Source organism: Solanum lycopersicum, chromosome 5 (genome assembly GCF_036512215.1).
Source record: "Solanum lycopersicum chromosome 5, SLM_r2.1".
NCBI classification, from domain to species: domain Eukaryota; kingdom Viridiplantae; phylum Streptophyta; class Magnoliopsida; order Solanales; family Solanaceae; genus Solanum; species Solanum lycopersicum.
In genome coordinates, this window is record NC_090804.1 from 22,683,784 (window position 1) to 22,711,146 (window position 27,363).

The 27,363-nt window shown below is 33.4% G+C and overlaps 2 protein-coding genes across 7 annotated transcripts; one reads left to right on the forward strand and one right to left on the reverse strand.

Annotated features, from left to right (window-relative positions):
• The first annotated feature begins 1,475 nt into the window (after positions 1–1,475).
• On the forward strand, positions 1,476–4,054 carry LOC101258450 (strigolactone esterase D14). The gene is made up of 2 exons (XM_069297976.1): positions 1,476–2,338; positions 3,373–4,054. The coding sequence occupies exons 1-2, from the start codon at positions 1,962–1,964 to the stop codon at positions 3,800–3,802; spliced, it is 807 nt and encodes a 268-aa protein (XP_069154077.1). The 5' UTR covers positions 1,476–1,961; the 3' UTR covers positions 3,803–4,054.
• Positions 4,055–4,311: 257 nt separating this feature from the next.
• LOC101267525 (3-hydroxyisobutyryl-CoA hydrolase-like protein 3, mitochondrial) lies at positions 4,312–25,786 on the reverse strand. Of its 6 annotated transcripts, none has more exons than XM_069297972.1 (12): positions 25,565–25,743; positions 24,728–24,829; positions 24,205–24,257; positions 23,338–23,472; positions 23,166–23,262; positions 20,333–20,462; positions 19,728–19,906; positions 18,614–18,741; positions 18,423–18,524; positions 14,936–14,971; positions 5,006–5,139; positions 4,312–4,517 (listed from the first exon to the last, which is right to left on the reverse strand). In XM_069297972.1, the coding sequence occupies exons 1-11, from the start codon at positions 25,695–25,697 to the stop codon at positions 5,038–5,040; spliced, it is 1,197 nt and encodes a 398-aa protein (XP_069154073.1). In that variant the 5' UTR covers positions 25,698–25,743; the 3' UTR covers positions 4,312–4,517; positions 5,006–5,037. The 6 variants fall into 6 exon arrangements, with proteins under 6 accessions (XP_069154073.1, XP_069154072.1, XP_069154071.1 ...); XM_069297971.1 differs by having other exon boundaries at positions 14,936–15,034; XM_069297970.1 differs by having other exon boundaries at positions 14,936–15,043.
• Between the last annotated feature and the right edge of the window lie 1,577 nt (positions 25,787–27,363).

The following is a 27,363-nucleotide window of genomic DNA, read 5'->3' on the forward strand; positions in this document are numbered from 1 at the left end:
TGACAGTTTCTACAAAAATCAAGTCACTCCTTCATATTATTATGAGATACGCCAAAAAAATATTATCATGAACTTTTTTGATAATTGAGTTTAGCACTATAAAAGTTCTTGAAATTTGAAGATTTTTTAAATTTATTTTTTCATGTGATTTTCTATAAAAAAACAGCATCTGTTGAAATATGTTTCTTCTCAATTGAATCTGCTAGAAGTGGTGTTTATTGGAGAGTTTCGCTTCTAATTATGGAAATTAAAACTCGAATGTGAGACATAATCAAAATTTTGACCACTTCACTATCAAATTGCCCGTGGAAAATTATTGATCTAAAAATTACGCTCCAACTTCTTTTCGTTAGTAAATGAGAAAAAAAGCCGATCATGTATTCTCTCACCATCTTATCATTTTATTTCGGTAAGCAATAGTATCCAAAATATTTAATATATTAATTAGAAATATATTAAACAACTCACGTTTAAAATATTGTATTGATTTTTGTACTTAACTTATGTAATAACAAACAACTATATCTAAATAATAAAATTTATCACCCAATTTATTTAAATAAATTTTTTACAAGTATAAATAAAAACATAAATTAAGAAATAAATAAAATGATCAAAATGTTTTTGAAGGGAATTTTATCCTTACATATATTAATCTCATGGTATTAAATCGTATGTCTTATTAATACCACAAAATAAAAGTTATTAATTGTAACACTCTATAATACCATGTATGATGTATAACTAAATACATGTATTAATATTATATAGATTAAAAAATTATATCAAATATAATACTAAATAATATCATACATAATATATGAACTATTTCTTTCGGTACATGCATCCAAATAACCCCTTATGAGCTAGACATGAAGTACTTTGCAAAGTGGTGTCATTTGATAATATGTGTACATGTATGTATTCTGATTTTTCAGATTATACATATAGATAATGTAAATTTTTGATGAAGGATAACACCACTTGTCATAAGGTTAGGTATAGACTATAGTTGAGACAAGATAGACAAAGGTTGTTGATTTATACCCAGTCAACATGATATTCTCCACTTGATTTTAGATTTTAAATTTTAAATTTTAGTGTATATAATATTGTTTGTTAGTTAAGACCAAAGTTGATGTCTTAATTAAGTAAATGAATGTGGCACTTGCGTTTGTTTCGACATAAAGGTAGAAATTAGAATGGTCCTGGTTTTGTATTTATAATGAAAGCAACCATTTATGATAATATAGTAATATAAATATATAGAGAAAAATTCGTTTAGTAGATAAGCTATATTGTTATATTTACCTACCACTCACTTATATAATATCTCTCTTTATATATCAATTTATACGAGATATATTATATTTTGAGAGTCAAACAATTTAAGTTTGTTAAAAAATTTATGCATAAAAATCTTCAATTATTCTTTTAAATGAAATATATATATTCATAAACTAGGTAAAAATTATTATTATAAGACATAATAATTGACATTAATCCAAAATATATATAAAAAATTACCATCATAGTTAGATTTGTTTGAATCTCGATATTCGAAAAGTGTCACATTAATTAATATGGAGAAGAGATGGAGCTAGTTAGGGGTTCAAACAAATTCAGTAGCTTTTTCATTGACCATGTATTCATACTAGAAAATTAAATAAATATGTACATATATTAACTTGTGAATCCATAACAAAATTGACACACCCTAAAAATGTCTTTCACGCTAGAATTGTAGCTCTGAACCCACTCTCTTTTTCTTAAAAGAAAATTTAGAATTAACTCTTAATCTTTGCTCCGCCTCTAGGACTAAATGATGTCTATATCAAAGAGCCGGCTGCACCCACTAATCAATACGTTGCATTATATAGTGTTGGCCGGCCAATAAACCTCTTCCCTTTGCTATATATATAAATATATAGTAAGTATAGTTAGAATAGCATAAGTAGAAAATGGTGATATTGGATTTATTAAGAAATATGAATGGAAGAATAATAGGGTCAGGAAAAGAAACAATAATTTTAGCACATGGATATGGAGGAGATCAATCAGTTTGGGATAAAATATTGCCCAAATTATGTGAGTCTTACAAGATTGTTTTGTTTGATTGGTGTTTTTCTGGTGCTAATCTATTAAAACATCATTTTGATGCTGAAAAATACTCCTCCTATGAGCCTTTTGCTGATGATTTGATAGCTCTTGTTGATGAAATGAAGTTGGAATCTTTTATATTTGTTGGTCATTCTATGTCTGGCATCATTGGTTGCATTGCTTCTATCAAAAGACCTACACTCTTCAAAAGGCTCATCCTTGTTTCATCTTCTCCAAGGTTAATACTTTTTTTCTCTTCTTACTAAACTCTTTTGCACTTTAATTTCTTACTCCCTTTTTCCTTTCTAGTGTCTTAACAATAGTTGTTCTTTGATATACTTCTTAAAAATAACAAAATATAAAGGTGATATTACTATATTATTCTTCGACTTCAGTAAATATTATGTTTTAAGAAATGTGTTAGATAATAAATACTATCTATGTCTACTTTTACTAACATTTTACAATATATATATTTTTTAGAGTCTAACTATACAAATTTTGATCAATATTTTACCATGTATTTTTTCATCATTTTAATATGTAAATAAATGCAATTTATAGTACTTTTCGTATAGTTTTTGAATATCTAATTTTTTTGTTTAAACTATCAAATTAATGTAATCTAATTTAACTTTGAAAATTAAATAAATTGAATTTCGAAAAGTACAAACATGACAAATTAAAGTGGATGAAGGGAGTAGTATTTAGTTGTAAGGGTTAAATAGATATAAAAATAAATTATCTGTTGATTTTCTAAATTAGATAAATATTATAAGATAATTATTTTTACTATGAACAACTATTGTTAAACTGTGAGAATAATTAATCCTACTATCTTTATTTGTCACTTGGTACATAGTTTGTTATTAGTACTAGATATTTCATATCCTTTGTTTGCTTTGAACGCATCTATACCAATAAATAAATTAGGACCTACTTATCCTACTCTCCTCTTTCTATTCCTTGATTGATTTTAGATGATAGTACCTTTTTTTTGTTAATTGGAAAAAAGAATGATTTATATAATGCATAAGAAACTTATTTAATTTTTAACTTTTTATTTCTCTTACTTTTATTTCTACAAGAATATTTAGTATGTGTCAAAAAGACTTCTAATTTCTTTCTTTCTGCAAATGCTTATAAAATTGTTTTATCCTTGGATTAAGTATCGTGAGAAACATTATCCTCCAACCACTATATATATATATATATATATATATATATACGTAACTTATTCCATCACTATTGTATAAATTTTGAATTGTGCAGGTTCATTAACCTAGAAGAATACGAGGGAGGTTTCAACATACCAGAGATGGAAGAGATGTTTCAAAACATTGAGGAAAAGTATGATGTTTGGAGTTCAAATTTTGCTAGTATAGCTATGGATCCAAGTGATCCTCCTTCTGTTGACAAATTTGATAAATGCTTGAAAAGAATGGGAGTTGAAATTGCATTACCTTTAGCCAAAACTGTTTTCCTAAGTGACTATAGACACATTCTTGACAAGGTTATTACCCCATGTACCATAATTCAAACCAAGGTTGATTTTGCTGTTCCAAACTCGGTTCCCACCTACATGCACAACACTATCAAGGGAGAATCCACTGTTGAGATCATCAACACTCATGGCCATTTTCCGCAGCTCACTGCTCATCAAGAATTCCTTGATGTAATTCATAGAATCTTAACTTCTTAGAACAAATCATTTGTGGAATAATGTAGTAGTAATCTTGTATCCATGACCTTTATTGGATACAAGATGATACTAGCTAGCTTGGTTTTTTTTGTTAGGATGATTTGTATGGTTGCTTGTGTCATAGTTTGGGCTAATAGTGTTTTGAATGCATAGTTTGTCAATCTGGTTGAATGATTGAAATTTGTTCTATTGTGGGGTCTTTGTTTGTAAATCATGCATGAATAACTATAAATACATTAATCTATTAGCCAATTGAATAATCTTAGATTGCGTAGCAACGACATAAATTGTTCTGTCCATTCTCCATCCATATAAAAGCAGCACAACTAGCTAGCCACAATTTTGTTATGTCAATTATCCATCCATCTAAGATATGGATGTAAATAGGAAACCATAATACAGTAATACAAACCAACACATATATCAACAAGTAGATTTCTAGTCACAAATCTCGACTTAAATATAAGCAGTAAACAATAAAATTAGTAAAACAAAGGTAACAAAAAACATTTGAAAGTAGATGATTTTGAATTTTCATACTCAATTTTACCGTTAAATAGAAAAAAAAAATCTTAAAACATTACGGAGAGCATGGCATATCATATATGTGATTGAACATATATATTGTAATAATATAGTTACATAAGTGAGAGGTTACAAGCCGAACGAATTCGCCAACAATTAGGCCAATCTTTATCTGTGAAAGAGGGCATACCTGTTTGATAAACACAAGAAATAGATTGATTGATGAATCACTGCCATAGATGATCGTTGTTTTTAAAGAGATCAAAATGAAAAATTGCAACTCAATGCATACATCTATCCAGTTGCGTATGATATATGAAACTTATGATTTACATTTGAGCTTATTTTTGATAGATCTGCCGGGCCGAATTGATAAAATTCGAACAAACAAAAAATAAAATAGCAAAACACATACATGCCTGAGACTTGACAATTTGAACACTTGGGACACAAATTTTTTAACCTCAGTTGTGTATGCTTGAACTTCTTTTATACTAACTAAATATGGAGCATTTGTTAAATAGCGACTCCAAAAGCAAATATATGTGTATAAAAATAGTAATAAGTAATACAATGGAGTGGTTGAAGGTATTCACATAAACACCTTTTAACCAACTATACCTCATTAATTAGTTAGTTGTGTTGTAATGAAAAGAGAATCATCTGGTTAATCCTTACCCCGCTGGAAAGATTCAGGATATGCATTATGCTCACACATTCAATTCTCCAATATCTGGGCTCAGAGGTTCGAAAAGAGCTTCCACCTCCCTATCCTCAACTTCCTCCAAGCAACTTGGTTTCCACTTTGGCTTCTGAAAACAAAATCCTTAATATTTTTAGGAATACTCATTCCAACAAAACATAATGATGATGAAAATCAGGCCAGGCCAAATAAAGAATAAAAAACATCATCACCTTTGATCCACTACACCTTTACTAGCTTGGTACAAAAAAGGGCCGTCACCCACTATCAGAATGATGATGAAAATCAGGCCAGGCCGCAGTCATGAAAATTCGGCCTAGGTCTTAATCCCTAAATTCAAGTCTCATATGAAGAATGAAGAGAAACAGGTCACTGGACCTGTTCCCTAAGTCAAGTCTCATCTGAAGACAAGTCTCATATGAAGAATGAAGAGACACAGGTCGCAGGACCTGTTCCTTAAGTCAAGTATCATTAGAAGAATGAAGAGAAACAAGTCGCAGGACCTGTTCCTATATCAAATTCGACCCAATATTCATGACCCAACATTCAGATCAACATTATCAATCAAGAAAGCCCATTCACTCATATCCCATTACATTTTATCATCTTTTGTACATAGCATAAGATTCTCTCATTAGATGCTTCTTCTAGAATTTGTATAGGTGGGCAAAGTTTGTTATCTCTTAGATTAATTTACCATTTCTGCCATTTCGTAATAGGTTAAATAGTTGCTTCTTGTTCAATAAAATTAACTCAGAAATATAGAACCAACCAATATCAACAAATTGGATCACATCCATCCTCAATCAATCATTTCCAACATCATAACTCTAAGACAATCTCCTAAACACGGGAAGAACGTGTAATTCTAGTCACCATTCTATAATAATAAAAGAATACGTATAGAACTAATGAAATTGACTATGCAGCTAAGAGTTCATAAGATAAGACAATAAATAAATAATTAGACAAAATGTCCATTAAATAAAAATTCCTTACCAAAATAGCCCAACTATCACTTGTTATGTAAAATGGTTGTCCCACTAATGTTATTACAAGCGAAGTGCCTTCTTTTCTTCCTCTTTTCATTCTTCTTCTTATTGAATCCAAATATCCTCCATTGGCCCCCTAATTTCACCTATCTATATTTACTTCTGAAGGGATGATCTTCCCCTCTCTATCTCTCTCTAGAGCACTTTGTCAAAGTGTTACAATGATGAAAATTCTTCAATTCTTAGCTGAAGTGGTCAAATTTGCATTTTTTCATTTCATTAGTTGTCTTGTATTCAGGGATTTAAGTATAGTTAATTACTATTACATTCATGTTTATGGTTAAGTATACCTGTATTATCACTGCCAATACATTCAAATTTGAGAGTGAATAATATATCAAAGACTCAAAATATCAAGAGAGTTCATATGTAAAATTTGAGATTGTTTATACAAGATTTAAATTAGTCGATATTAGACATAAAAAGCAGCTCATTGAGGAAAATGAATTGTTGCAATGTATGAATATTATATACACACACACATACATACATTGAAAATTACCATCTATACAATATAGATACTGTTAAGAACCCAAAAACTCTCCAACCTTATGCTGTAAATTTCCAAACACAACAGGAAAATAACAATATTTTACACTGATATATATATATATAGAACAAATTTACAAATAGATAAACAAGATAAATTCACCCAACAACCAAGGTATTTCGAGGTACCTTACCCTCCAAGTCTGCAGAACCAAATCCTAAATTCTCTAGAATAAATTCAGTCTTCCTTAATAACTATCTTGCCTTCTATGTAACTGGCTAACTGCGAAGTAACTTCTAAAACTAACTATACATAGTAATAATTAAATAAAGCAGTAATAAAATACATATACATAGTAATAACTAATAAAACAGTAATAGTAATATTTAGGCCTTATTTTCATTCTTCTTCCTGCGTCTATAGACCTTAGTTACAATAGGTCTAACAATACCCGCCCCAACGAGTTTCACCTTGTCCTCAAGGTGAAATGAGGAAATTGAGCATCAATAACTTCATAGGGTTCCCAAGTGCTCTCAAAGTCAGGCAAATCCTTCCACTTAATCAGAACCTCGTGGAAGCCATTCAGAAGTGTCCGACAATCTATCACACTTTCAGGTTGTATTAGCATTTCAAGATCTTCAGACAGCAAAGGAGGGAGTTGTTGAACTAGAATCGAATCCTTCACAGCACGCTTTAGCCAAGAAACATGGTATACGGGATGCACCCGTGAATGAGAGGGTAAATCAAGGCGATAAGAGATTTCACCAGTTTTGCTCAAGACAGTATATGGCCCATAGTATCGAGGACTTAACTTCTCATTGTCCTTTTTAGCAAGTGAATGAAGCTTGAAAGGTTGCAATCGAAGATAAACCAAATCACCAGGTTGGAACACAACTTCACGACGCTTAGCATCAACATATATTTTCTTTTGAGCTTGAGTATGGGTCAAATTAGCTTTGAGTTCATCTAGAATGATGTTGCAAGCAGCAAGCTGCTGGTTAACCTCTTCAACAGCAGAAATTTCTTCAGTGAACTGCAACAAGGAGGGAGGATCTCGTCAATATAAAGCTTTGAAAGGAGTCATCTTGGTGGAACCATGGTAAGTGGTATTGAACCAAAATTCAGCCCAAGAAATCTATTTTGGCCATTGTTTTGGATGTGTTCCTACAAAACAGCGCAAAAAGGTCTCCACGGGTCGATTAACAACCTCAGTTTGACCATCTGTTTGAGGGTGATATCCTGAGCTCAATTTGAGTTTAGTACCAGACAACTTGAATAAGTCTTGCCAAAATTGGCTGATAAAAACTCGATCTTGGTCAAATACAATAGATTTGGGGAACCCATGCAAGCGTACAATCTCACGAACAAACAATTCACCCATATATTTGCTGTAAATGGGTGAAATAAGAGAAGAAAATGACTATATTTAGTGAAACGGTCCACCACAACTAGTATAGTATCATGTCCCATTGCTTTTGGCAACCCGCTGAAATCCATAGCAATATCATCCCAAACTTAAGTAGGAATAGGTAATGGCTGCAGCAAGCCAACACGACTAAGAGCTTCATACTTATTCTGCTTGCAATTTTCACAACCAGCCACAAAGTTTTGTACATCCCTTTTGATCCCATTCCAATATAAGACTTGTGAAATGCGCTTGTATGTACGAAAAAACCCAGAGTGACCACCCGTAGGTGAGAGTGGAATTCCCTAAGGAGCATAGGAATGTATAATGACGACCGAGGAATCACCAACCGACTTTTGAAATATATGCAGCCATTTTTTAGAGCATAATTCAATCGTGAAGTTGGAACCTGGAGCAAATCCTATGTCAACTGACGGATTTGGTCGTCTTATTGAACTTCGGTGTAAAGATCATCTAAGGTACTGCTGCGTAAAACAGAAAAGACCATGAAATGAAATTGGCGGGACAAGGCATCAGCTGCCTTATTTTCACAACAAGGTCAATATTGAATCTCAAAATCCAATCCCATCAACTTGGTGATCCATTTTTGTTGCTCTTTTGCCATAACATGCTGGTCCACGAGAAATTGGAGACTTCGTTGATCTGTTTGTATAATGAAAAGTCGACCCATCAAAAAATGACACCACTTTTGGACAGCAAAACACTATAGCCATTAACTCCCTCTCATATACTGATTTAGACTGAGCCCGAATTGGAAGTCCTTGGCTAAGAAAAGCGATAGGATGTCCCTTGCATTAGGACAACTCCAGTCCCTAATCCTGAGGCATCTGTCTCAACCACAAACACCTTGTTAAAATCTGGTAGTGCTAAGACCGGCAAAGTGATCATAGCTTCCTTAAGTGAATCAAAAGCTAGTTGAACTTCTTCATTCCAGCGAAAAGCATCTTTCTTGAGCAATTGTGCGAGTGGCCACGAACGAGCTTTCTATAGTAATCGGCGAGTCCCGAAAATCCCTCAAGCCTTTAACATCTTTTGAACTTGGCCAATTAACCATACTTGTTACTTTGGCAGGATCCACCGCGACTCCACTTGCTGAAATAATATGACCCAAATACTCAAGTTGTTGTTGACCAAAATGACATTTTTTTCAATTGACAACCAAGTTATGAAATTTTAGAATTTGTAGCACCTCCCGCAAATGATCCATGTTAGAAGAAAAAATTGTGCTATAAACTAATATATCATCGAAAAAGACCAATACAAACTTACGTAAGTAGGGCTGATATATCTCATTCATCAAGTCTTGAAAAGTAGATGGTGCATTAGACAACCCAAATGGCATGACCAAAAACTCATAGTGGCCTTCATGTGTACGAAAAGCTGAATTTGATGGTACCGTGATCGTAGATCCAATTTAAAAAATATAGTGGCACCCCCAAGCTCATCTAGTAATTCATCGATTGCTGGAATTGGAAACATATCAGGAACAATTATCTTATTAAGGGCCCAATAATCCACCAAAATCGCCAACTACCATCTTTTTTGCGAACTAGCAACAATGCACTAGAAAAAGGACTAATACTTGGTTGGATGATACCAACTACTAACATTTCTTGTACTGTTCGCTCAATCTCATTTTTTTGGTAATGTGGATAATGATATGGATGAATATTAGGTGGATCAGATTCCTTTTTAAGTCGTATAACATGGTCATGACTCCTATTGGGTGGCAACCGTATGAGCTCCTCAAATAAAGCTCCAAATTCTTCCAATAGTTGTTGCAAATACAAATTCTCTTGTTCTTCCCCTGTAGTTAATTCATTCAGATCAACAAAATATCCTACTCCATCTCCCTGCAAGGCCTTATTAATGTTTTGAGTGAAGGTACTGATTTTGACAACGAGGGGTCTCCTCGAACAACTTGTGTTTGCCCTTCTACTTCAAATTTGAATGTCAAGGTTCTGAAATTAGCTTGAATATCACCCAAGGTTTCCAGCCACTCTAATCCTAGCACCACATCAGCACTGCCCAAATTAAAAAGGAGATAATCCTGTCTTATCCGCAATTTATCAATCCACAATTCCACTTTGTTGCATCTTCCCCTACTCTTTACTTTTTGTCCATTCCCCACTTCCACCACAAACGACTTAGTCTCTGTTTGCTTTAACCTTAATGCTTCAGCTATGCGCAAGATATAAAATTTGTTGATGCACTGCTATCAATCAACACAATAACTTTCTTTCCTTGTACTGTTCCCCATACCTTCAAGGACTTCTTTGTGGTAAATCCTGCTATAGAGTACAAAGACAACTCTATTAACTTTTGTGACTCTGGTTATCCTTGAACATTTTATTGATCCATCTCTGTGTTGATTATCTCATCCAAAGTCACTTCAATGCCTCCATCTTCGTCGTTCTCTGCTGCTGCTATTAATAAGAACATTGAATTGTTTTGAATTGCACCGGTGAATAGGCCATATTTTCATCGCAGCGAAAACAAAGTCCTTTCCTCAATTTATTCTGATACCATGCATCAGATAGCCTTTTGAATGCTCCTCCTCTCCTTGCAGAAATTTCAGCTCTTGGTTGCACATTCTCTCCTTGCTTCTGTTCTTGAAAATGTCGTGGTATCGTTGTAACTGTTGTACGGGCAGAATGAAAGGTATTATTACTCCACGTACTTGGGAACTGGTAGCACTTACTGTATGGCTATTGTCAATCACTTGGAAAATGCACTGAGCCCCTAGAAAGCGATATACGCATATGTTTTGGTAAGTGGGCTTGACTGAGAGCCCAATTCTTCTCTTCAATACGTTGGATTTGGTCCATAATCTAGGTTAGAGTTCCTAGCTTGCTAAGACCAATTCTGCTTTGATCTCTTCTCTCAAGCCATTTATAAAAATTTCCATCAAAACCTCATCATTGGCATCTTTCAGAGGCGCTGAAAGTAATTCAAAATCTTCTCTGTATTGGGCCACACTTCCAGTTTGTTGCAACCCTAACAAAACCTCATATAAGTTTCCTGACTGTGATGGAGTAAATCGCTAGATTATGGCTACTCGAAACACATCCCATGTGCCAATCGGAGTTCTCGTCTCCCACCATTGGAACCAATTTGGTGCCCTACCTTCAAGGCACACAACAGTTGCTTCCAAATTTATCTTTGTCGTCAATAGCATTAAAATGAAAATAACGCTCCGCTCTGTTAAGCCATCCATATGGATTATCACCAGAAAATAAATGCAGTTCCAGCCTTCTCGGACGCATTTCGTCATGAATTTTTTGTTGAACTTCTTCGCAAAATCCATCACCTTTGTGATTGTTGCTGTTCTCTACCATTATCTGTATCCATAATTGGATCTGTCTGAACTGCTGATTTTCCTTTCACATGTTGAAGAATTTCAACATCACGTTCATCTTTTTTGTGCATCCAGTCTCGTAATTGCCCTAGGTAATCACGTACTGAACCAATCTCCTCTTGTACTTCGGTCATTGTCTTCTCTAACCCTTCAATCCTCCCTTCCATTCTAGTTGAAACCATAAAAGCTCTGATGCCAAATTTGTTAGGAACCCAAAAACCTCCAACCTTATGCTGTAACTTTCCAAACACAACAGGAAAATAACAATACTTTACACTGATATATATATATATATATCTCCATATCTCCACCAACTAATAGAACAAATTTACAAATAGATAAACAAAGATAAATTCACCCAACAAGCAAGGTATTCAAGGTACCTTACCCGCCAGTCTGCAGAACCAGATCCTAAATCCTCCAGAAAAAAACTGTCTGTCTTCCTTAATAACTATCTTGACTTCTATGTAACTGGCTAACTGCTAAGTAACTGCTAAAACTACCTATACATAGTAATAATTAAATAAAGCAGTAATAAAATACATATACATAGTAATAACTAAATAAAACAGTTATAGTAATATTTAGGCCTTATTTTCATTCTTCTTAGACCTTAGTTACAGCAGGTCTAACAGATACATTACATTTACAGTCAATTTATTGGAAAACAAATTGTCACCTGTATAGTTATGTAAGAAGCCCAAAAAAAAAAAGTTACTGTCGTTTGGTTGGGAATAAGTTATTCCGGGATAAGTTATCCCACCATATATATGGGATAACTTATCCCATCACTATGGTAAAAATGGAGGGATAAATATTTAAAGACTACCTAATACCTCTAACCAAATGCATACTGTTAAAAGTAGTTAATAAGTATTAGTTAGTTATAATAACTAACAATTCAAAAGTTAGTTAGAAGTTCTGTTTTTTGTAACTTCCAAATTAGTAGTTTGTTGCCTCGATTAGTGTGCTGAAAAATTAGTTAGTAGATATTTTTTTCCCTTGCTTCTGATGTTATATAAGCAGTGATACATGTAACATGTGAGCTAAGATAGATCAATACAATAATTTCCTTCTTCTCTTCTTCATGCTTTAGCTCTCTCTCTAAGTGCTTCAATGGAGTAATGAGCTTGAAAGCTCACTGTTTTGTTCATGGTATAGAGCAAAGTAGCATGTGGAATTAGTTGAGTTTAGATCTCTACTAGTTGGTGAAAATCTGTAGCTTAAAGATCTGCAGAAATGGTGGGAGTGAAGATCGATCAAAATGATCCTTTATTCATTGGAAATTCAGACAGTTCAAGTGCTGTATTGATTCCAATTAAATTGATTGCATCTGAGAATTATGGAGTTTGGAGTAGGGCGATGAGGATTGCACGACTTGGGAAGAGAAAGTATGGTTTTGTAACTGGTGCGTGTACTAGAGCTTTGTACAAAGAAGAATTGCATGAGCAATGGGAAACTTGCAATGCGATATCACCACTCTTTCACAAGGTAAATCGAGTAAGAATCTATCAATTGCATAGAGATATCACCACTCTTTCACAAGGTACAGATACTGTATCTCATTACTTCTCAAAATTAAAAACAGTGTGGAATGAATATGATGCTATAGTTCCAAATCCATGTGGTACTTGTCCTCAATCAAAGGAATATAATGATCATCTGGAGCAAATGAAATTAATTCAATTTCTGAGTGGCCTAAATGATTCATATGATCAGGCTCGCAGACATATACTACTTAAAGGAACTACACCATCTATGAATCAAGCTTATGCTATGATTATAGAGGATGAGATTCAACACTCAAGTTATTGGCTAATGCAGTTGAAAAGCCAAGTTCAATGGTGATGAGTATAAACAGAAATCAGGGAACTAGAAAGGAACACTACAACTGGAAGAAGTGTGATTACTGTCATTTCCTTGGTCACACCAAGGATAACTGCTACAAGTTGATTGGCTATCCAAGTGACTGGAAACAAAGGAAGAAACCAGGCTATGGAAATGGGAATGGATATATGAGAAATGGTACAAGCACAAATCAATTCAATGGCTATGGAGGACAAAGTTCAAGAAATACTGGTTGATATGGAAGAGGATATCAGTCTGCAAACAATATCTCTAATGATCACTGTGATCATCCTAATACTGCATCAACTAGTCAGGTCGAAAACAATAACCTGCTAAAGGTGCCAAAGGGACAAACATTTACTGAGAAGGAATGCAAACATATAGTGGAGATGCTAAACAGGGATGTGCAAGAGACAAAACAAGTCAATATGGCAGGTATTACAACTTGCTTAATGACAAATCCTATTATTCAAGATTGGATTGTTGACTCAGGTGCAACTCATCATATCATTGCAAACAAACAGTTAATGACTAGGAGACATGAATTAACCAAGTCACAAAAGAATCAAGTGCATCTTCCAACAGGTGACAAGGTTACAGTTAGTCATATTGGTGAAACACCAATATTTGATAGTGAAGTGGCTAGAAGTGTCTTGCATGTACCAGATTTCAAGTTCAGTTTGTTATCTGTGTCAAAGATTACAAGGGAACTAAACTGTTTTGTATCATTTTATCCTGACTTTTGTGTGTTTCAGGACCTCTGCAGTGGCAGGGTGAAGGGGATTGGTAGAGAAGAAGGAGGATTATACAGTTTTAAGGCTGACTTTACATCTAAACAGAAGGAGGAAATAAGGTGTGCTCAGGAAATAGTAGCTGCAGGAGCTACAATACAGGACACAAATATATGGCACAGAAGGTTAGGACATCCATCTCAACAAATATTGAGACATCTCAAATTAGCTACAAGAAGTAAAAGTGATGAAGTATATACACATTGTCCTGTTTGTCCTTTAGCCAAGCAAACTAGACTTACTTTTCCTATTAGTACTACAAGAGCATCCATGGTGTTTGATGTTGTTCATATGGATCTATGGGGACCTTATAAGACCCCTACTCTAGATAGAAAGCATTACTTCTTGACAGTAGTGAATGACTACAGTAGATTTGTGGGTTCATTTGTTGCAGTTAAAATCTGAAACCATTGTGGCTATCAAAAATTTCTTTTCAATGATCAAAACTCAGTTTAATTCTCATGTCAAAGTTGTGAGATCTGACAATGGCACACAGTTTCTTAATTCACAATGTAGAGATTTGTTCAATCATCTAGGAATATTGCATCAAAGTAGTTGTCCTCACACACCACAACAAAATGGTGTGGTTGAGAGAAAGCACAGACACATCCTTAATATTGCCAGAGCTATCAGATTTCAAGCTCACTTACCTATCAGATTTTGGGGTTATTGCATTAAGGCTGCAGTGTACTTAATGAATAGATTACCTTCATCAGCTATTTCTAACAAGAGTCCCTACTAAGATTCATAGGTTGTCTTTGCTATGCTACAACAGTGCCTAGAGGGGATAAGTTTTTAGCAAGAGCTAATGCTGCTATTCTCTTAGGGTATTCAGAGCTACAGAAAGGTTATATATTATTGGACATTCATTCTACTAAGGTGTATGTGAATAGAGATGTGATCTTTCATGAAGAAGTTTTTCCATTTGTTAAAGTGGTACCTCAACTTGATTCCTTAGTTGCTGTGCATGGTTCACCTTTAAAGAAAGCAGAAAGTCAAGTTGTTGAAGATGAGATTGATAATGAAGATAATAGGGAGCCTGCAGATACTATCACAGTCAATAAAGATAATCAGAATGTTGAGATTGAGAATTCTTCAGTAGATCAGATGCCTGAACCTAGTCCAACAGAGGAAGTTTCTGAAAATATTCATGCAATACCATCACACATTGACTCTCATATTCGAAGAACTTCAAGAAGCATCAAAGAGCCAATTTGGATGAAAGATTATGCCATTACTAAGAAACATAGTAGCACCAAAAATCCTATGGCTAATTCTCTGAATTATGAAACATTAAAACCTGAGTGCAGAAGTTTTTAAGTAAACTTTCAGAATATGTGGAACCTAAGAATTTTAGTCAGGCTGCAAAAGATGAAAGATGGATACAAGCTATGCAGCAGGAAATCAAAGCTCTTGAAGAAAACAATACCTGGCTAGTGGTTGACTTACCAGAAGGCATGAATGCAGTTGGTTCTAAATGGATATATAAAGTAGAATACAAGGCAAATGGTGAGATAGAGAGGTTTAAAGCAAGACTCGTGGCAAAAGGATACAGTCAACAAGAAGGATTGGATTATCATGACACTTTTTCTCCAGTTGCCAAGATGGTAACAGTCAGATGTGTCATTGCGTTAGCAGTATCAAAAGGCTGGATATTATACCATATGGATGTCTATAATGCTTTCTTGCACGGTGATTTAGATGAAGAGGTCCATATGGAGATGCCTGAAGGTTTTGCAAAACCAGGTGAAAACAAAGTATGCAAGTTACTCAAGTTCTTGTATGGACTTAAACAAGCATCAAGACAATGGAACCTGAAACTTACAAAGGCATTACAAGCCACAGGTTTTAAACAGAGTGCTCATGATTACTCATTATTCACACTTAAAAAAGGGGAAGATATTGTCATTGTTCTAGTCTATGTAGATGATCTACTGATCACAGGAAGTAACACACAATTCATCACTGAAGTTAAGGCATGTCTACACAGACAATTCAAATTGAAAGATCTAGGTGAACTTAAGTTCTTCTTAGGCATTGAAGTATTGAGATCCTCTGAAGGAATTATTTTTAATCAAAGAAAATATATATTGGAAGTTATTGCTTATGCAGGCCTGACTGGTGCCAAACCTGCATCCACACCAATGGAGTCCAATTTGAGGTTGACTTCAGTACAACATGATCAAGCAAATGGCTATAGTGCAGATGTTGTGCTGCATGACATTACTTCATATCAAAAATTGATTGGTAAATTGTAGTATTCTACTATCACCAGACCAGATATAAGTTATGCAGTGCAAACTCTCAGCCAGTTCATGCAATCTCCCAAGAAATCACATATGGAAGCAGCTACTAGAGTGATTAGATATTTGAAAGGATCAGTTGGTCAAGGTGTTTGGTTACATTCTGAACCTACTAACATACTTACTTGTTGGTGTGACTCTAATTGGGCTGCTTGTCCTAACACAAGAAGATCCATCACAGGATATGTCATTAAGTTTGGAGAGTCCTTAGTTTCTTGGAAATCAAAGAAACAACAGACTGTTTCAAGAAGCTCAGCTGAAGCTGAGTACAGAATTATGGCATCAGCAGTCTCAGAAATCACATGGCTTCTAGGCTTGTTCAAAAAATTAGGAGTGGATGTTCAGTTACCTATTACTATCTTCAGTGACAGCAAATCAACTATACAGTTAGCAGCTAATCCAGTGTTACATGAAAGAACAAAACACATTGAGATAGATTGCCATTTTATCAGGGATAAAATCAAAGCAGGTGAGGTTGACACTGCTTATATACACACACAACAACAACTTGCAGACATATTGACAAAAGGATTGAGTCAAGCTCAACATGTGCATCTTTTAGGTAAGCTTGGAGTGATCAATGTTATGCACACATCAGCTTGAGGGGGCGTGTTAAAAGTAGTTAATAAGCATTAGTTAGTTATAATAACTAACAATTCAAAAGTTAGTTAGAAGTTCTGTTTTTTGTAACTTCCAAATTAGAAGTTTGTTGCCTCGATTACTGTGCTAAAAAATAAGTTAGTAGATATTTTTTTTTCCTTGCTTCTGATGTTATATAAGCAGTGAAACATGTAACATGTGAGCTAAGATAGATCAATACAATAATTTCCTTCTTCTCTTCTTCATGCTTTAGCTCTCTCTCTAAGTGCCTCAATGGAGTAATGAGCTTGAAAGCTCACTGTTTTGTTCACATACATTATTTCATCCATGAGATTATTATACCTTCACACCAAACGACTCCTAACAATATAAGAAAGTGGTGGGCCAAGGCCCAAAGGGGACATAAAGATGAAACTCCCACAAAGTAAGTTAGGAGCCCTAATGGAGAATAATAAAGTTACCCAAGGAGGAACTTAAAGGAAAAATAAAAGCTTGAAAGAAGCAATTTGGGACAATGGAACAATGAGTTCTTTTATTTCATCAACATTTTAGAGAAAAAGGAAAAGAAAATGATCAGTTTGGTATTGATTCTAATTACCCGATCTTGCTTGGTGATCAATTCCATAATAGTAAGAGAACTCACGGATTAAGATAGTTGTGAGGACTGAGGAGTAGCAGATATTGTGTCTTGAAATCATAAATAGTGCCTCACAAGTCTTAAGCATCTACTGATTGTTTCGGCTATTAACTAAACTCAAATTCTAATCTTTACCAAGGAAAATACACTACACTTGTGAAATGGTTTAAGTTCACAAATACTCGCTTTTAGAGTTTCTATTTAACTTGTGTCTTTATCTTCACATTTTTTTTTTTGCAAGTTTACCCATTTTGAAAACAATGCAAAACATTTTTAACTGAAGTGCAATAAAAATTGGCTAAAAATTTTAGTCATGTGCATCTGATTTTTTTTATTATTCGAATTTCAATAATTCAACACTCAAATCTTTTCTAAATATGTTCAAATTTGAAATATAAATTTTATATATCATATAGAACATACAACAATAATCAATTTGTCAATAACAACAATCAGTCTAACAAACTTATTTAACAATCTTTGAATTTTTTTCAGGTATGTCTTCTCTTCAGTCATGTAACACATGTTAAAGTGGCTAAAATTCAGTTGTGTCTGATTCAACACCCAAAGCTACTCCAGATTAGTTTAAATTTGAAACATAGGTTCCATATACCATAAAAACAAATCTTGGTCATCAATTTGTCAGAACAACAAATCTAACAAACATATGTAGTACCCTTTAATTTTTTAATGCGGGCGGATTTTAGTCATAGATATTTGCATTGCATGTAAAATTGGTTAAAATTTCAATTATATGAGTCTGATTTTTGAAAGCAGACACTTCATCTGAAATAACCTAATAACATAAGGTGGGTAACAATTACAATGGGAGGACCATGACATTTTCTTGTGCAGAAACTAGAAACATTTATGCAGTCATAACAAACCTGATCCTTGTCCACTAAGACTGCTCGGACACCTTCAGCAAAGTCGCTCCGTAGAGCGGACCTTAAAGCAATGCGATATTCAGTTCTCATGACACCAGTGAGCTGAGTGTTAAAGATGACAAAATTTAATCATTAGTGAAAAACCAGAAGATCAAAAAACTTTTAGAGGAAGAAACACAACATAAGCTCACCCTGGACAAGTCGTTGTCAGTTTCGCCACGTGCAGATGCTACCTTAGAGAAGAGCTTTTGGGTGAGACGGAGAGAAAAAGGGGCCCCCTTACTAATCCCTTGCAGAGCATCCCTTGCCCATTCTGCCACTGTCAACAAAATTAACTCTCACATGAAAATGTAAACAAAGCATGCCGTTTTCAACTAAATCACATATGCGACTCATTTATGGAGAAATTAACCTATATCTTCCAAATTATATTTTTTTTTTGATAATGCATATCTTCCAAATTATATTAAAAGCATGAACATTTTATAATTTATTAAAAAGAATTACCAAAAACAAAAATGACATTTTACTATTTTCTTCAAATAATTGTCATTTAAATTATTATCCTAATATTTATGTAAAAACTTTTAATAGTTATAAACTTTTAAATCAACTAAAATTATATAGTATTTATTCTATGAATCTTCATTTAAAATTTATAATAAGTAAAAGTAAATTTAAATTAATTGAAATTTTGCGACATAATTTCTGACTTTGGTTCTGATACATGACAAATTTTGACTTCTGTCCTTGGATATTTAATTTTATTAAAAATTAAATAAAGTAACTCTTAATCAATACCAATATAATTTTGACTTTTGATATTAATGGCGAAATTATATCCACTACATTTGATTTTAATACTCAATTACTAACGTGGTAGTGATGAATTATCATGTTCCTCTTTAAGTAAACTTTTTATTGTAAAAAATTTTATGTTACTTTTTAAAATTTTGTATTCTCAATAATATAACATACACATAATAATTTGTTATTTTTACATACATTTATTATTAATTAACGTGATACACACATGGTATAAAAAAGAGAGCACATGAACTCATCTATGCAGAAAAGTCTTACTGCTAAGCCTTTTTAAAATTAAAGTCTTAGAGCTTAATTGACTTTTGACTTATAATTCTAACTTATGGCTTTTGGCTTATTTTTATCATTTTAGCTCCAAATCAAATGCTCATAAGCATTTTTCAAAATCACCCAAACATTCCAAAAGCGTTTAAAAGCTAGTTTGACTTTAAAACACTTAAAATAAGTCAATCCAAATAAGCTCTTACTGCTAAACCTTACCCAATGTATCAGTGCTTTGCTGATGATGTTCTAGCTCTTCTAGTATCTCCCTAATGGACTTGTCACCAGCAAAAGTAGAAATTATTCTGGGTAAAAGTGACTTCAAACGGGGTTCTGAATTAGGGTTGCTGCTGTATTTCGTCAACAGTTGTTTTATCTCCTCATCTGGATCCTCGGAGCTGTTTTAACAAAACAGACAACTTATTTCAAAGTTGAAATATATTACTGAATTGATTTGTATCAGTAACATAATACACACTGGCATAAGAAACTATATTCTGAAGAAGAATGCTGAAGACCAGATGTACCTCATGAAGTGTTGATTAGAATATAGCAACATAAGCACTAAAAAAGTTTCAAACATAGGAACAAAAGTTTACCCAACTTGGGGAATCTCTTCCCCCAGAGCCAAGCCATTAAAGGATTTGAAGAGAAAAGGCACAACCTTAAGGAATGTGGACACAGATAGTCTTAACATGCACAGATAAAGAGACTCAAAAGGGCAAGGAGCTGTGCATGTCTCATGGATCTTAGTAATTGATTAAAAAAAATTGACATTTAGTGCATGAGCTTCACGTTACTAAAAGAATAATATTGGGACCTACAATTTAGTGGCAAGCAAAGCTTCCTTCAATGTGCCCAAATTTGCAGAAGGGACATAATGAGTTCCCAGACCAACATAGAGAGCATCAGCAGGTGTTGATATCCTACTTCCAGTCAATCCAAGATAAGCACCTGCAATAGCTGAATTGATTAAACACATAGATAGGAAAGGAGTGGAGAAGAAAGTTCAACAATAACACCACACATACATTGTAAATCAGTATCTCACGCCAACAAAATATGGATAAGATATTAGCAGAAAAGTGAGACAGGTCTCACTTGGCATCTTTACCCATTTTAAAATTTTACTCCCTTTGTAACAACTTATACGACACTCTTTCTATTTTTGCATATTGTATGATTCTAAAATGTCTGCCAGGATTGTTATTAATAATATTATCCTATAAACTTTCAGATCTTTTATTAGTTTCAATTGATATAAGAACTTTCAATTTTAACTTTGAGTATCAAACCAATTTTTCCATTATTATCAATGATTTTCTTCCACTACCCTCTATATGAAAGAGAAGTCAAATTATTTTATTAAACTAATTTTATAAACAAGCTGTAATTTGTTGTGATAGAAATGTTGAAACTGCTAATAAACAGTTAATGTGTTTAGTGAAAAAAGTGTTAAGTTGTTCTTTTGTTACAACAACTAAAATATCCTTAAAAAAATTTCAAAATATTATTAATTTAAAAGTATCCTTGTAAAGAAAAGAAAAAACAACTGACACAAAGTGAATAGCAAGTTGAGAGTTCTGTTTTGGGAAAGATACTTTGAGAAATAGAAAACATACGAAGGATAAAATTATAAAATACTTGGTCAAACCAAAAGTACTTATAAGCTAAAAAAAAATCAGAAATTGGGGATAAACAACTTATAGTCTTAAGCTAATTTTGGCTTATTAACGCCTGACTTATAAGCAGTGTTATTAAAGGTGAGCTTAAGCACTAAAGCGAGACTCAAAAAGTGTTGAGCGCTTTCCCTCGCTTAATGTGCACTTTAGTATCGCCATCAAGGCGCTAAGGCATATTGTTCCTTGTCAATGAGACTCTTCTACAGAGGTGGCACTAAACTATTAATATTTCACTTTATCCTAAAACATTCAATTTCTTTGATCATATATTTGTTGCTCGTGCTTATAATTATTAGTCTTGGACAATACACATATATTTGTACTTTTATCCCTTTCTGCCTTTTTTCATCGAAGTCCACACTTTATTTGTGGTTTGTGCTTAAAAGCCAATATATCTTAGAGCTTTTTTGCACATTTTGCTTTTAATAAGAGCTTATAAATACTTCGGTGTTTACCAAATGCGTAGATAAAGCTTAACAGTGCTTATAAGCCAGTTTAACCAGCTTTTAAGTCTAGTCAAACATCCTCTTAGTCACTATTGCTTCTCAAGAGGTTTTCCCCATGGTTCAGGATCATGCTTAGCCATTGACAAATATAAGTGTAACATTTGTCTGCAACCACAGATCTACTTCATCAGCGCTTGCACGGATGACCTCATTTTGGTTATCACTTAAATCAGATAACTCAAGAGTACATTCACTAAAATCACAATCAACCGTCATAGTCCTAATATTGTGTTAGTCTTGAACGTTTAGTAAGAGGATCCACACCAGGTAATGTACAAACAGAGAGCTAATGTCCATGTTCTTCAGAAATAAAACAATAATTGCTTTGTGAACATGAAAGGGATGTGTTTATGAACAACAGCTGCAGTTTTATCAAAAGCGGAAAACACAATAAAGCTCTAAGGCCCAGTGGCGTTTTAAGCATGAATAAAGTATCTCCTTTGATGAAAAATGGCGGAATGGAGAAAAAAGAAATATAAAAATGTATGTTTAGTCCAAGACTAATAATAATAAGCATGAACAGCAAACATATGTACAAATAAATTCGGATAAAGAAATTACAATAAAGTGAAATATCAAACTATTTAGTGTCATCTCTTCGGGAGATGCTCAGTAGAAAGAAAAAGTATGATATAGAGACTTGATGATGACATGTTTTGCACCACACTTCAGCTCATAATCGCACATTAAGTGAGGCTAAGCGCTTAACTTGTTTTGCACCACACTTCAGCTCATAATCGCTCTTAAAGCATGGTTTTGACAACATTGAAAAGGTGAAAATGCATGAAGTGCAATTAGGGTGTTAATAAGTGTTCTTTTATCAATCAAACACCTGAAAGGCTCCTCACTTACAGATCAAAAGACTACCTGAAAGGCTCCTCAGTTACAGATCAAAAAACTATCATATTTCTAAAATTCATCAAAGAAGGAAATCACCTCAAACACCTTAGAAAGTTCTGAAATGTTGATCATAATTCCTACCTCCAAATTTTAGAAGCCCAATCGATAGCATTCAATAACATACAGACACTGATGCAAGCATGCTTCTCTTGCTGACTTTAGCATCTAGATATCAGGGATGGAGCCAGCTAGGGCCTAGGGGGTTCATTTGAGCACTCTTACATGGAAAATTACATTACTTATATAAGATTAAAATTATCTTTAATGTAAATGTAGATGTTGAACCCCCTTTGGCTTCTTTGTATGTTTAACTTTCATATTTTGAAACTCGTTACTGAAATCCTGGCTCCGCAAGTGCTAGATAGTCTTCAATACTTTCTGTAATCTTCCATCCCCAGATCACAGAGCTCAATTACCAAACTTAAGCTATTAGAGAGGAGAGATAACTATGCCCCCGTTATATGAGTTTCCATCTTTTATTTCTCTTTTTCATAATTTTTCATGCACCAAGATAGCGTTATTGGAATTTGCTCAGCAAGAAACACTCAACTGAGTATAAGAAAATATACCAACTGTGCCTTCTCCAGGACCATGTGCCGCTATATAGGAAAAACCGACATCTGGAAACAACCCAATTCCATTTTCTGGCATCGCTAGAACAGTCCTCTATAGAAAAATAAGAAGTGTAAATAAGATGTTACTTGCTAAAACGAGTAATTCTCCATAAGGGTAGAGAACTACCTCTGTAATAACCTTGTAACGACCATGACCAGATAAACCAATTCCAAAGCCCATTGTGATGCCATCCATGAAGCTGATGTAAGGCTTTTTGTACCCGGAGATTTTACATATTATAGGATACTCAGCTGTGAATACCTGTTACATATAACAGGAAAGGATATTGATTTCTACTTTTACACAAAGGCCTCCTAACTCGGCTGCAGTATATAATTGAATATAAGCATAAAATAACACATTCAAGCATTACAGGTGGGGAATATAATACTGCTGTATAAAGTTTTAAGAAAAAGATCGTGATGCTTTGGTGTTAACATTCTCCAAGAATCACGTGTACCTGAAAAAGAGAGCCTACAATTTTTAACATGGAATAACTTAAGATGCATGTAGATAAACTACAACAGGTGTGCACACATGCCACGAGAAGGACTATGATTTGACAAAGATGGTAAAAAATTAAACAAGGGTCATGACTGAGATGGTAAGAACATTAAACAAGCCTATGATGCTCCACATCTTCCATTACTACTTTCTTATGTGATCCAATTTCATGTCTCTTTTATACAAATCGTCCAATTTTTAAAATTAGGAAATATCAAAATATAAAAAGTCTTAGGCCCCACACTATTAGTCAATTACTTCTTCACCACAGATAAAAAGGCCCTGCCTGTATTTTTCTGCAGATAACTGATTCTTTGGATAGTTATTAGGAATCGAACTAACAAAAGGTGTGGTTAATATGTTTGCCACAATCATAGTGTGTGTTCTACAGCTAGTGCAGTTTGTTGTGAGTATGGGACTTGCTTAACTGAGTAGACAGAATCATGATCAAAATGAAGCTATTCATGTTTAAAGGACAGTATACAAAACCTCTATCATATCTGACTGCTGTTTTTTTGCTGCAATCTGCTTGATATCACTACCTGCAGGTAAAATCACTAGGACTTCCGTTATCCATCATAGTATTAGCATCAACTAATCACAACAATGTCAGAAATGAAATTACAGATAGCAAACTCCAAAATATACTGTGGATGACACCAGCTTTGACACACCACCAAAAATACAATACAACATGAAACACAAACATACACTGTCAACTGTAAGCCAAATCTATGTGGGGGGAAAAAGAAGAAGAAAAAAAATTGCACTAAGTTGCTCTTTTGTCCCAAAATTCGGTGACAACCCCCTAGTATTCAATCCTGCATTGACAATGAATGGTCACCCTCAACTCTTATAACACAGGGGATACCATGTAACATATAGAATAGTTGGTCTCTAACAAAACGAACAATGAGATAATGTAACAACTACTTTAAGATTTAGATGGTGCAAAACTACAAACTAGAGGTCCAGCACGCAGCTTTCCTCTAAATAAGGAAAAGCATGTTACCTGCTGAAAAGGCACGGGGAGAACTACTGGCAGCCAAAACACATTTTACTCTTGGGTCTGTTTCCCATTCATCCAGGAAACTCTTGTATTTGATATCCATATCTGCATCATATTTCAATGAAACGTGAGTGCACAGACCAAACTATGCAAATGGTAATGATAATGTTAACTTCAATTTGTTAGTCTTACTTATGATTTCCTTTTTAGTCTGTTTAAAAAAAATGACTTCGTCCCTTCTTATTAACTCTTTAATTTCAAATTTTCACATGGTCTCAATATTAAAAGACATTTTGGTACATTGTAACCTATCTTAAGTTTAAGATTATAAGATTCATAAGTCCTCTTGACTTTCTTAAGCTTCATGTCAAGTCAAAAATCAGATATACAAATTGAAACCGAGGGAGTAACAATGATATTGATATGATGAGAATAATGATTATAGTATCAGTTTAAAACAATAAAACTAACAGTTACATTGTGATATCCTGGTTCGCTAACCCTAACCCGGTAGCAGACTACGTGTAGGGGCAAATCATTCCCTAAAGATACAAAGTAGTACAATTTTTTATGATTTATTTTCTTCTTACTAATTCTCCGAGAAATATTATTCCAAAATTTTATTATATCCCAAATGATCAACTAGACCGGTTTCTGGGTAATATTCAGTAGTATTTAAGCTACCAACTCGTACAGGTAGCTCAAAGTCAAACATTTAGGTCTCAATCCTAAAGCAGAAGATGTTTGTAAATAACTTGTAAACGCGAAATGGAATCTGCAAAAATGAAGTGACAGTAAAGAATAAATGATCCACATTATGTATAAAAGTTGAAAATTGACCTAAGTTCATTGCATTGAGAGCTTTAGGACGATCGAGAGTGATAACGGCGACACCGTTCGGGTGGATATGTCCCCTGACAAATTCATCGGCGCCGGAGGCCATGATGGCGAAATTTCGATGAGGAAGAAACATGGTCTTTTTGGAGTAATCTATATAATAATATAAAGCTGGATATAGAAAAGGTGACCTTTCTATAGTCAGCATTTAGATTTATCTTTATTCTTACTTTTTTTTATTTTAATTGCATTTTTATTTCATTTCTACTACTAAAATAAAATGACAACTAACAAAAACTTTATAAAACTCAATTAAACATTAAATTGCAGTAAAGACTCAATTGAATCTGATTGTAGCCCACGTTGTCATTCCTTCATTAACCTTAGAAGGATTTATGAAAATAAATAGATAACAATAAAGATGAGATCATAAGAATAAAATCAAGTATAACCTAAAAGAGGAATGAAAAAAAGTTTTAAAAATAGATTAAATAATATCAATAAATATTATTTAAAATAATTTTAACATTCAATTAGGTACAATTAATGCATACAATACTCATTTATTTATAATTATACACTCAAATCCGTTTATTTTTTTTATCACTATAAATACTAATGACAGCCATTAATTATTTTTTATCCTTCCAAGTAGATTTTTTATATTGTAGCAAACCACACTTGAAAGTTGACATGTTATAAAATAACTATATATATAATATTTAAAAAAAATTCAAAACGATCAACATAATAATTTATAATAAATTAATTTAAATGAGTAATCATATTGCGCGAAGTGCGGTCAAATTTACTAGTTACGTAATAAGGAGTGAGAAGTCGCAGCAGAGAGAAGAGTAGCGGATCGACCTATTTTTAAAGCATAAGAAAGACTTGCCATCATTTGAGTTCCTCAATCATAACAATCATCTCTTCTTCAAATATGTACTACTAAACTTTTCACCTTAATTCCTCTAAAATCTTCTTTCTATTTTCTTTTTCAATCATACTATTACTGTCAATTTTTTTTACAGAAAATATATTTGACACGACAATTTTTTGTTACGAAATGACACGAGCAATAAAATTGAGGTGATTTTGTAATTTCTTTGAAAAATTGAGGATGCTTAGATAAGTTTATTAATTTTTTATACCCAAATTATCCTCCAAAGTAAAATCACTATCAATACTTTTTAAAATCACTCATTTTTTAAAAGTAAAATCACTTTTGAAAAGTTCAACATTTAATCATTATTTTTCATTTCACATTGGCTAAGAAATTTTTATTCAATGTCTACTCGATTGAACTTTAGAGTTTTTTTTGTAAGGTTCACTTCTGTTTCTACTAATTTTGGGTCTCCATACGTTGTTGATTTTTTAATGTTCTTTTTTGTTTACTCTTCGTTGATAATTACCATTTGGAATCATAAATGAATAACAATTCTGAATTGAGTAAAGTATATTTGTTTTGAAATTTTTGGTTATGATTTTTTTAATAATAATTGTAGAGTACATGTATGCATATATCTCAATATTCTATATATTCAAGTGGGCATGAACGTGCAAATTTGACCATTTGACTTGGCAGTAGTTTATACCGATGATACAAGAATGGTTGAAGATTGGAATATTCGAATGAAAGAGTGAAATTAAGCTACGAAAGTACTGTGAAAACATTTTATTATTAATTGCATGTGAATGTAAAGAAAATGTTATTTAAACGACAATATGTACTTATGCTAGTGATGTTTTTTTTTAGATCTGTTTTTGAAATAACGACGCATTAATTTATTTTGACGATTTCT

Excerpts from the sequence above, each read along its gene's own strand:
- LOC101258450 (XM_069297976.1), top strand. The coding sequence starts at position 1,962 with ATGGTGATATTGGATTTATTAAGAAATATGAATGGAAGAATAATAGGG. Across the intron at positions 2,339-3,372 it reads CTTGTTTCATCTTCTCCAAG|GTTCATTAACCTAGAAGAAT; the intron begins GTTAATACTTTT and ends TGAATTGTGCAG.
- LOC101267525 (XM_069297969.1), bottom strand. The coding sequence starts at position 25,769 with ATGCTGACTATAGAAAGGTCACCTTTTCTATATCCAGCTTTATATTAT. Across the intron at positions 23,473-24,204 it reads AGCAGTCAGATATGATAGAG|GTATTCACAGCTGAGTATCC; the intron begins GTTTTGTATACT and ends TATATGTAACAG. Across the intron at positions 7,606-18,422 it reads TCTTAGTGGACAAGGATCAG|TTCACTGAAGAAATTTCTGC; the intron begins GTTTGTTATGAC and ends TCCTTGTTGCAG.